Source organism: Chrysoperla carnea, chromosome 4 (assembly GCF_905475395.1).
Source record: "Chrysoperla carnea chromosome 4, inChrCarn1.1, whole genome shotgun sequence".
Classification (NCBI taxonomy): domain Eukaryota; kingdom Metazoa; phylum Arthropoda; class Insecta; order Neuroptera; family Chrysopidae; genus Chrysoperla; species Chrysoperla carnea.
In genome coordinates, this window is record NC_058340.1 from 34,140,029 (window position 1) to 34,152,530 (window position 12,502).

The following is a 12,502-nucleotide window of genomic DNA, read 5'->3' on the forward strand; positions in this document are numbered from 1 at the left end:
TCCATTACCACCAAAAAGCTTACCACGTAGCACCACAACAAATGGACCAATTTCATTAATATCAATAAACACAGAACCAATACATGGCAATGATGCGGAATCAAATGGTTCAATATCATTACCACATCAGATTACAACTAAACCATCTTCAACTACAACAACATTAACACAAGTTGTTCAAGTGTCGTCCACGTCTTCCGAATCACCGTCCCCTACTCTACCTCAAACAAACGGTAACATTAAGACAACATCACAAACGAATGCTGCTGGTGCAACGGTATTTATTGAATCAAAACGACCTTTATTATCGACAACAAACATTCGAGCGGAATCAACAATTGATCAACAATTACCAAATAATAATAATAGTAGTAATAATCATGTTGTAAAAATTTTAATAAATCCAACAAAAAATAATAATAATAATAATAATTTAATCAATAATAAAAATAATAAATCAATAATAACATTAACAAAAGATCAAGAAATCAACGAAACCAATAACAATTACGAATTAAATTTTAATAATAGTGTTTTAATTAATGTAAATAACAATAACATTGAAACAATTAATGAAGAGATGATTAAGAATTCAACAATGAAATCAACCGATTTAACAACATTCCAGAACAAATCAACAACTAACGCAACGAATCAACAGTCAACAACACCGGTTAATGGAATCAACAATAATCCATATTTCTTCTACACCGGATTCCAATGTTCTCCAACAAATTTAATAATGTCCAGTGGACAATGCTCTCCAAGTGATACACTAGATAGTGGTACTTGTAGTGATTTGGATATGACACCGCCACCATTACCAAAAAAGAAAAACTCGAAAACGAATCTGAATTCAACATCCACGGTATCCATTACCGCAATCAATGGAAAGAAAAATGGTGATTCAAGTGCTGAAGAATGTGAGGACTCTGAAAGTAATGTAAGCTGTGATTCATTAAATGATGGATCCTCGGATTTATTAATAATGGAATCAACACCAGCGAAATCTACAACGATTTTACCTCGGAATTTATTACAAGATATTCGAGAACATCGTAATAATGTTAAAAATACATCAACAAAAGACAATGTAGAAACAAAAATAATTCCACAACCACCGGTGGTTGCAAGTGTTCTAGAAAAAACAACAACACCCGCGAAGGTTCTAATCAATGAGAGTACGTATGAGGATAGGAAAAAAGAGAAACAAGATAGTGGTAAAAATAATAATATAATTAGTGGTAATTATTTATATGAAACGGACCGATTTTATAAATTTCATTTAAATGAGAATGTGTTTAGTGATAATGTGTCATCAGCATCATCTTCGTTGGTGTCATCGCCAACTGATACAATTGATGATGAGAATGAATGTTTTGCCGGGTATAAAGATTTATTAGGTGGTGAAGTGGCATCAACAATACGTAGTGCTAAGGGTACAGTTCGTGGTGTTAAAAATCGTGTACGAGCTGGTATTGCGACATTCTTACAGATTCAACAGACTACAACCAAGGTAAGATAATTATTTTTTGAGACACCATACAAGTGTTGAATGAGTTGTTGAATAATTTTATTTTCTCTTAAAAGTTGTTGAATATTTTACATAAATCTATTTTTGAAATAAAAGTTTTTCGAGGAGTTAATTTATTTCTATCGCTTTAATTTACATGTTTAGGGTAAGATATAATGATGTTACAAATGTCTACTTCAAAAGTTTGTTGAGTTTATAATGCTTGGTTTTGAGAATGGGTTAAAGGTATGTAGGTGCGTTAAACAAATTTTGGGTAACTAATAATCCGGAAGAAAAGACAATCCTTAGGTAAAGAAAACATATTCCCTGCAAGCAAGGCCCAGTATTTCTATGTGAGTTTTAGTAATCAATAACTTCTCTGGTTTTAAGACTTAAGTAATATGTCAGACATAAGCAATATCAGATTATTTGGAATTGGAACAGACCATTTCGCATTGCTGCTCTGTCGTTCAATATCTTAAGGAGCAGTAAAAGCTTAGATATAAAAAATAGCGTAAATAAGGTTCAATATCAAGAACAAGGGAAAAACGAATACTAGCTACTAATACATTGGTGATTTTGAAATTGACAATGCCTCCATTTTCAACTTCCGATTTTACACTCAGTTTTAGCTTCCTGTCTTTCACAGTATCCATCGAAGGGACTCAATCACTCGCACTTAAACCAGTATTTACTTTATGACTTCAGAGATTTAAGGTTTTAAGGTATTGTTTGCCTTATACAGACTCTAAATGATGATGATATGTAACAAGACTTATAGTTTTTACTGGTTCTAGCAAATCTTTGAGGTTTGGTGAAGTCACATTGTAAAATATCGCTACTTCCTTATTTTTTTTGCCCTTGTCTCCATAACTTCCTCTTTACTTGAGATATCTGTAGTTCTTATGATCCAGATTTCAGCGCCAAGCATTGAAGCAGTCCTTCGGGAATTCAGTTCTGAGAGCCGCCTTTGAGTCTCAATAATTGAAAAAAATCAATATGTAAGAAGATAGAAGATTCGGTACACAACTTTCTTGATGAAAATAAAAAAGTCTAATGTTATTTGAATGTAGATGATATCTTTTTATTTTTATTATGGCATTATATTTGCTTTATATAACAATAATAATGTTTTTCACCCAAAACAATAAAATTGGTTTTTTTTTTCCTAACGGTGTGTCGTAAACATTCTTTTTTATATTTGCGTTGTTAAAAAAATAAACATTTTAAGTGTTAAGGTAACGTTATATAGTTTAAGATCATTTTAATAAATGAATAATTTAAAAATAAAGAAAACAAAACTTTTTTATGGCCTCTATAAAATTTAGAATGTATCCTTGTATCTTTTTGTTTTGCTCGAATTTTTAATTGGGTTAATTGCTTTTACGAATAATTAATGCAAAAGTTTATTTTCAAATCAGAACTTTGTTCTATTTATATAAATTGAGGTTTTGGAAGGTTTTTTTAAGTTAACAAAATATAATGCATTTAAAAATTGTATCAGTTTTTTCTACTATGAAATTGTCGAATATTATCAGAAATAATAATAATACTTATTAAACTAACAGATAATCAGCCTTGATTGATTTTCTATCTTCACTCGTTTTAGCTATATAAAATAACTCGAAGTCGGGGTAACCAGAAGTAGTTAAAATGTGGATTAGTTATAATAACGCTTTCCTAATTTTCACTGCAATTCAGCTCGTTTGTTTTCAATGACAAACATTCTCTAATTGATAAGTAGTACTTGTCCTGATCAAGAATATGAATTTTTTAAAACCTAACAGATGTTATAGTCTCATTTTCACCATTTCTCAGATTTAGTGGATTTTCTATTCCATAAAGAGGTGTTTAGTCAGGATTCTAGTTATATCTGCATCTGTTCTGTGCTATCTATGGCTCCCTGAGTTTCACCAGTGCTGAAAAGAACCTAGTATTGGTTATCTGTTACAAATAGTATTGTATCTCACTTTTGTCGTATTCTAGACATATTCTAGAAATATTCCCTCGCTTTCTACATAAATGTCTAGATTTTTAGACAATTATTTGTGTAAATTTGGATTTTTATGATGGTGTACGGAAATTCTGATTCAGGTTTTAATTTTTCAATCTTGATTTGCAAAACCTACATGAGACAACACTCGATAAAATGAAACCACAAAAACAAACACAATATTACAAAAAATCATCGAGTGATAATACATCCAAAAAATATTTTTGAATTTGGATAAATTTTCTTTAGTATATTAAAGATCATTTAAAAAATTTTTCAATGCTGGAATGTTCTAGAATGAATTATTTTAGTTATTTTTAATAACTCTTGATTCAAGCATGAAATTCTTGTATTGAGTTTTATGATTATATCATATGGATTAAAAGTAATTTACATAACGGTCAGATTCGAGATCACCGTACGTATAGTAGTAATACTACATGACCTAAGAAATATTTAATATTAAACCAGCTTTTTATAAACTCAGTATTAAATTTATATTTAATATTATGCACATTGAAGATGGAGATTGCATTCTCTGTTCTATTATGAAAGGTGGTCCAATATCCGTTTCCAACTCTGTAAACTAGAATTCTGTGTATACTTTCGTTTATTTCAAACGGCAAATGTTACAATCGTGTAATAAACTAACGCTCAGTAATGCTCAACGCTCAAATTTTTCACTTGTTTTACAGAAATAACAATTCTGTTAGAACTGTGTATAAAACTATACGGGAAGATTTTGGCCAATTTAATTGTCCTAGGGAGCGAACAAACCTGCAACGTTGGAGAACCTAAAAGCTAACATCCAGCAAGTTATAGCCAAAATAATCCCCTGAAACTTGTGAAATTTTATAGATCATTACCTCGAACGAATAAATTGCTGCAGATGGTCTAGAATCGTCTATATGGCAGACATCATTTTTAAGCTAAGATAAAACTATATTTTGAGATTTAAAAAAATTTAAGTTGGGAAAGTCCATTTGGATAACCTTTATTTTGGTATTCATTTTTTTAGTCCTATCTCTACAGGCACTATAAAGCTAGACACAGTGCCTCAATTCTCTGAGGTTCATGGCGATGGCAATCGTGAATATTACCGAACGAAGGGTGGTCAAACAAAACTTGAGATTGGTCAACAGTGGCTCTACGATGGTCCAACGATTAAGCTCACAATGAAGTTCAATTCGTACAAACGGGTGTCATCTTCACAAACCTTATTCTCTGGCATAGCCATGACAGGATATCACTTTTGCCACGAGTAAAATTTTTAGATTATTCGTAGATAGACTGATAAGTTCGTTGATTTTCTCCATTATAGGTAAAATCCAGTCTGTAATTTTGAAAATGCTTTGGAAGTATGAGAGCCTGGGCTCATGAGTAGAAAAGTGACATCTGACATAGATCAGGAATTAATTAAATTTTTTGAAATTGCAATAATTAAGTTAGCTAATAGCTTTTTGATATTTAGTTTCACTTCAAGTATTTCCGGTTAATACATTTTTTCAAATTTTTACGTATTTTTGATTTTATCCTTATCTTATAGTTAACGAAAGTTAACTAAACTCTATAAATTCATTAAAGTTTTAAGTATGTATTTAGTCCAAACATAAATAAATTAACAATGTATATATATTTAACAACAAATTTGCACAGATGATAATGTAAAATAATGTCGGGGCATGTAAGAGTTTTTTTGTTGTTGAATATAAATTAATAGCATAATATTGTTGTAAATGTTACACGTTTTTAGTTTGTGGAAGTGAATAAACTAAGAAATATAAATTGTAAATGATTAGCTGTATTTCAAAACCTGCTGATTATTTTACAACCACGCTTTTGAAAAATCGAATTAATTATTAGGTGGTCGAAGAAAAATAGAAGATCGAAGTCAAATAAAGAAAATTCATAAACCTTTTTTTGTTAATTCTTAAAATTGTCCTCAACTAATTCACGCTACATTCACCTGTTTTTTTTACCACCCAAATAGTTGCGGCCTAGGCCTGAGAGTTCGTCAACATACATTGTCTTTCAATAATATTATACCTCCAGAAATTCCTGCGTGGCCTAATTTTCCTTCCCAAGAGAGCTTTTTTTTTAGAAAGAGATACTTCAAGTAAGTGGGGATTGTCTTTGACGGAGTCAGATTGCCTGTTCTTTTGTTCTTGTTGCACTAGTTTGTTATAATCTAATAGATTACAACCCTATGCTAAAATTTATCCGGAGGACCCATCAGAAATCATGTTGAAAAAGGTGCTCCTATATGTACAAGTAAATATAAGCTTCATGTCATCAGTTTTGTGTGGTACAGGCGAGTACAGGTGAGAATATGAGACATTCATATAGACACCCCTTGGTGTCTCACCCCAGCACCAACAAATATGAAAATCGTTGCTGAATTCTAGCCCTGCATAACAATTCGAAGCGAATTACATAAATGCCTTATAGAAATAAATCATGTAGGGATTCGGAATTGGTGAGATTACCGGATTTATTTCTGCGCGGCATTTATGTAATTCGCTTTGAATACTTGTGCAGAGTTAGTATCCAGCAATGCTGTACGTGTTTGCTCCTGCAGGGTTGAGACATCAAAGGGTGTGGCATTCATATTCGCACCTGTACCTCGCACAACTGACGCCATGCTGCTTAAACTTACTTTTACATATAAGAGCATCTTTTTCAGCATGATTCCTGGTGGTTCATTTCACCCAAAAAATTAGTATAATATTAGTTCTCACCTTCAGCAAAGTTCAATCAAAACATTTCGTCTGGCGGACAAACATTTACATTTATGCAAACGTACAAAATAGCAATTTTTGCTAGAACTATTATTAAAACATGCCATTGATTATATTGCGGCGCCATGTGTACGTAAGTATTATAATGCAAAAGAGATGATGTTGATGATAAAACCAGGTCAAATATAGAATTATAAAATGTCTTTCTAGAATAGATTTTAAAACATAACTATTAACACTTATTCATCATGTACCTATATAATGTATATTCTTTTATAGCCTCTCGTGTATACAGTATTTACACTAAGTTTAAGTAAAGCGGGATAATCCTATAATATTGTAATTGCATCTTTTTTTTTTACCTACACTCAATGTACCACACTGATCTAAAGAGAACAAATTTATAGTTTGTTTTCTTATAAACCCGTGTTCTGAGAGTTTATTCATACTGCGTATGTTGTATATGTTTTTTAAATCGTTTATTTAATTAATTACTTATCATACTTATTTTATACTGGTTCGTAAGAAAGTAGGTACAAAAACTGCATTATATAGTATAGTAATTAATTTTATGTCTAAATGGCAATGTCGCAAACACAAGTAATTCACTATAAATCAATGACTTTTTCATTATTCTCAAAAATATGTTAGCAATTTCTTGAAAAAATTCTGTCGGGTGATTAATTGGAATTGGATTTGGTAAAAACTCCAATAGTTTCTTATTAGTATATCTCGTGTTTTTACGTTAAATGATTCATCTCAAAACAATCATGGGTGCCTGCTGCCGTTTAATATGAAAAGGGTGAGAGCTGGATTAGTCATCTCTATAAACTAGATCCCCTCTTACGAAACCCCAAAAGAGTCTCTTTGGAAATCCTATGAATGACAAATAAAATTACTGAAAGAGAATCGTGTTCTGTGAGAATCTGTTCTGCGAGAATCTTCACGGCTGTATCTCTAAGATTGAGATTTCCTCCCGCGATAGAACTTTCTCTCGAATTGTCCTCAATTTAGCATTAGGATTTTCTATTTTATTATGTTTTCCAAATTAGGAGTCAAGACATTTTATGTCATTTTGAACTTTTTTAAAATTCTAATTGTGTCTTTCAGAAGTCGCAACATGCAAATTCAAACTTACTGCTACTTTTCTTATGCAACACTTGCTTATTTGTATTTTCAGATTTACTTTTTACATAATCAAGGTGGGTATATAATAATCTCAAAAAAATTCGGAGATTCATCAAACTCTACGCTATATATTTTCAACAAATGATTATAGAAATGTCTTAAACTTCATCCATTCTTCTTCTGATAACTGAAGGTGCATTATTTATTCTTATCTTAAGATTCAGAAATTGCATATTTATTGTCACTTTAGCAGAAAGATTTACAATTTTTTTGAAAACCACTTTCTTTGATGCAAGAACTGAAAGTCATTTAACTTTAAGCATATACAGTAGAAGCTTTACGTTTTTAGCCCATCAAAAAAGTCTTACTAATAAACGCCAGGTTCAAATTAAAGTCACAAAAGTCAAATCAGTAGATGAATAAAAAGCAAACTAGGATAAGAGTTTAATTTTTAGATTTTGTCAGGTGAATAACTTCTGTTTTTCACACATCTGTATTTTTCACATATCTGTATTTACATCAGATGCTAGTACTAGAAGATTAAAGAAAAAATTGGTGGAACAAATTAAAGTAGTTGCTTTCAAATTTTTTTTAGAAATTAATGCAAAATATTAATTACAACCTAAGATCTTGCAAAAATATTTGAAAAAAATTAAATTTAAAATATGCAAAAAGTTGACCTCTGTTCAGTAAGGTGTCAATCATTAATTACCGTTGAATTGATCAATTAAAGATAAAATTTGTGGGACAAATCAATATAGTTAATTTATTTTGAAATCCTTATTGCTATGCCAGTCGTAATATGTATACACTTTTTCTTTCGAATTGTTCAAAAAATGTATTTTAATAATTCAGTTATAAATTAATTCAAAAATTCTAAATATAAACAAAGAAGAATTCATTTGACCTCTGTAATGCATACAGTTAACATATTGGACCGGTTTTAATCTTTATTTTTGAAGTCTGAGTATATTTTAACTGAATTTTACATGGCAACCCTACTTTTTTATAAAAGACTTATCACCATGTATAAATCTAATCAGAGAGCCGGTTATATTGAATAACTCTGTTTATCGCCTACTCAGTAAATATAAATTTATGTGTTTTAAGTAAATACTAAAGTTTAATTGATCATAACAAGAAATTGTATATACTGTTATGTATTTAATTGCATAGGTTACATAAATTATATTGAGTACATTGGCGTGTTTAGATCTCTCGATCTCTGCTTGGTTATTAAAATAGACCACTTTCTTAAAATAATGATTTATTTTATTTATAAACCACAAGAACCTCGGTCACATTTTCAAATTGCCTTTTAAGTTTCAACGAAGCTGAAGGAGGAAGTTATTCAACTGATTTGAATCCTACCTATGTATACAAACTAGTTATGATGGTTTTTTTCTATTGCTAATGGGTGCCTTTTTAACTTGGCGATAGCCTGAATCGTAAAATATTGATTAAACATGTGAAGACATAAACAAAGCTAATAGACGGTAGACCTAAAGAAAATTTTTTTTCGATAATAAAGTTTTGAATGTATTTAGAGTCTTGTGTGTGAAAAACTTGGAACATTATTATTGGCATAAATTTCGATTTAGCCCCAATTTCCTAAATCAGTTTTTTGTATTTTATAAATACGTATTACGACTACAAAGTAGTCATCATCAGTATGAATTAGCCAATTGTCATTACTCGTATTATGTATGTTACTCGTTGCTAATTTGGTGGCGAACTGCACATTGATTTTTTTGTCCTACCTACAAATTATTCTGTTCAAAGTATCTGTCAAATTGTACTGTCAGTGACGCTAGCCAATCAGCTTCCTTATTTGACTAGTGCTTGGCCAATGAGCTCATTGACATAAAAGTGTAACGATTTGATTTTTAGAAACGACAAAATACGAAACGATCAAAAAGGGGATAAGCAGGTTCTGCCACGATCAGACTCCAATCAGCTTAGGCAAAACAGGTGCAAATAAAAAAGTAAGTTATATAAATTATTATGTCATAGGATAAATTAACATATTTGATGACGATATCAATAAAAAAGAAGATTTTCGAAACATTAAATATATATGGTTCAATAATACTCTAAGAAAATAAAACTTTAAAGTAAAAATCATTTTTTATCGTGTGCTAACTTTGTTTAGCAACAGGCAGCTTAAGTATTTATCTCGGACTGTCTGAATATCTATGCAATTATGTTCTGCTTGTTCTGTGAATAAAATTTTTAGGGTATTGTAGAATTATCAACTATTATATATCACTATCGTAACTAATCTATTTTTTAAACTGGCTCTTAGACTGAGTAATAGTATTATTTTCTTAACTTTTTGGATATTTTAAATTCTAGAATTGATATTAAAAAAAATCCAACTTATCACTCAACTAGCCAATGGTCATTAAAAAAACCAACTGTTTTTTTTTGTGTTAGATAAAAATACATTCATGTTATATTTTATTATAATCATTTATATATCTGTATTTTTTAATAATTCTTCTAAATAAAATTTTATTTCTCTAATTTTGTTCCGTAAAAACAACCGTTCATTTTTATTTGTGTTTGATTAAATTTAAATATTATTTTTTTTTATTATATTACATTTTATATATTCATTTAATTATTGTCTAAATTAATATTTTAAGTTAATATAATATACAAAAATTATTATAAAATTTTTAAAAGTTTTTTTTGAGTGATGTGGTGAATCAAATTTGGGTTTTGTTAAGTATCCGTTATTGAAATGATTTCGATTTGATGCTTTTGTTGTTATTAAATCAAAAATTAATATTGTAGTTACAGAAATCTCAATACCAGAGTGAATATAGTAAGCCCATGACCAGGACGTGACCACCAACACAATGGCCAGGAAAATCATAAATCAAATTTCTAATAGATTATTTGAATAAGTTAATTAAATGAGTATTGCAACAGAATTTACGCACGTTTAGTGTGCATGGTACCCGGCTGGTACTGTTAATATCCATGAAAAAATTGATTTGATGCTCGAAAAAAATATATCGTTTAAAATCTTGAAATTATGAACAAGATAATCAATCTCTGAGGCGAAACATGCAAAATTATTCATCGACCTGCTGTATCTTTAGACCTTCCATTCCAACAAACGATCTGATTCCTCGTGTTGAAACGTCCTCTGCCGAACACATGTTTTGCAGGTCTGCAGGTCCTACCTTTTGCAGGTCTTGCAGGTCCGTCTTATATGTTTTGTAGCTCAGCAATATTTTTTAACATTATTATAACCAAAATTTGAGGCAGTTGGTTACCTACAGGATACTTTGTCGTACAATATATTGGTTTATTCTAGAATCTTGATCTTTCTTCAAATGATAATTACAATATTAAAATAGTTAGAAACCTTTAAAAGTCATGGCCTATGTTTAACTGTCTAAATAGCATAATTGAAAAAATATTGATGCATGCTAGATCAAGAAGTAGACCGAGAGTGAAGGCCAAGAAGACTGTTAGTATATTCTTGATCTATTTTTTGCTCATCACAACTTATAGGCAAGGACTCTGATAGGAGCTTGGTACTTTGCAATGACAAAGAGGAACTCGAAGGCTCACAATAGCCCATTGGCAATAAAATCTTTAAACAAGGGAAAATTTCAATCGTAACTGTTTAATCAAAAAATTATAAATACTGAAACTAATCATGTGCGAGAATAATCATTTCATACAAATTCGTGACCGTCGTAATAAAAATTTGATTGAATAATGATAACCAGAGACTAAACCTTGAATTTTATTTTCTAAAATTATTATCTAACAAATCCTTAAACAAAGCTCAATTTTATCTATATGACAAATTCTTTACAAACAATAATTTTGTTTATTTGGATAAATGAGATAAATTTGTGATATCTAATTTGATGTATATTACGGTTTGTCCTTGAATTTTTATTACTATACATTTTCAACCAACAAGAAAATTACCCAATTGAGAGCTTTTATTTTAAATAACATTTTTACATTGTGTAGTTTTTTTTTTGACGAATATTTTGGATATAAACAATATATTAAATAAATTTTCAAGGTATATTACATGCATACTCATATACTTTAAACTAACGATAAAGGCTAGAATGAAATGAAATGACTCTCATGAAAGTTTTCGTTTCATATACGTTTGTAAAATAGTTGTGAGTTAATTTATGAGGTACAAAGGGCTATAATAATATGATTTAATTTTAAATATTGTTAACACACGAGTTTAAAGTTAGAGGTAGTTTCATGTTTGAGTGAGTACCAACTGGCTCATTATAAAAGTTCTTTGATAAATTGAATTACTAATTTTTGGTCTGTTTTTTATAAGCCAAAGCTGGGCGCTAAGAAAATCCCTCGAATAAGTTATAATTATTGAGAGCTTTTACTACATTTCAGCTTGCATTACAACAACAAACAATAAGGATTGTATGCGTCCTCATCTATACGGTCAAAAATATTGATAATAATTATAATAATATAAAAAAGGGTACCGAAAATGGGTCACTAGCATCTTGCCTAAGGGATCCTCAATGCTCTCCTTGAAAACTTGATTTCTCCATATAAAGAGAGCTATTTTAATCAGATGAATCTATAGGATTATGGTTCCGGGGTTGCTTCCAGGATTGATAGGTCTTATATCCAAAGATTCTAATACCTGACACCATATAGGTATTTGCAGGTGCAAATAACATAAATAGAAGTTTCATCGGCCTCCATACAAGCTCTTCAAGTGAGTTCAACAGAGATTCCCATGATATGGAAGTGGCAGTTTAACCAAAAGAATCCTGCCCCGAGTGCCACCACTTCTCTGTGTTCTAGTGATTTTCAGTCTAGTATAGCCGAATAAACTACTCGTGATTAAGCAGGTCTATGCCAAAATCCCCGTAATCAATTTGAGCTTTAAGTACCCATTCCTTAATTCCGTAAATTACGGAGCGTCTTGATGTGGCTATAACAAGTCCAGGTGAAAGTATGTTTGAGACGACCCTTCTCATTCTCCTTAAACTTTAGAGTGGTCAGGTACGCAGATTATTCTGACTGTGTTATTATGGACTACATTCATACTAAAATGATGTCTGATGAATGGAAGGTTAACGAATTTTAATTTGACTAATTACAGAG

General features: G+C 30.4%; 1 protein-coding gene across 1 annotated transcript in view; it reads left to right on the forward strand.

The window, feature by feature from the left end:
- Nucleotides 1-452: 452 nt before the first annotated feature.
- LOC123297404 (glutaredoxin domain-containing cysteine-rich protein CG31559-like) overlaps nt 453-12,502 on the forward strand; it is a 133,293-nt gene continuing 121,243 nt past the window's right edge. The window contains exon 1 of the mRNA XM_044879050.1: nt 453-1,516. Within this exon, the coding sequence (XP_044734985.1) occupies nt 581-1,516 (936 nt within the window). The 5' untranslated portion in view covers nt 453-580. The remainder of the gene's footprint in view (nt 1,517-12,502) is intronic.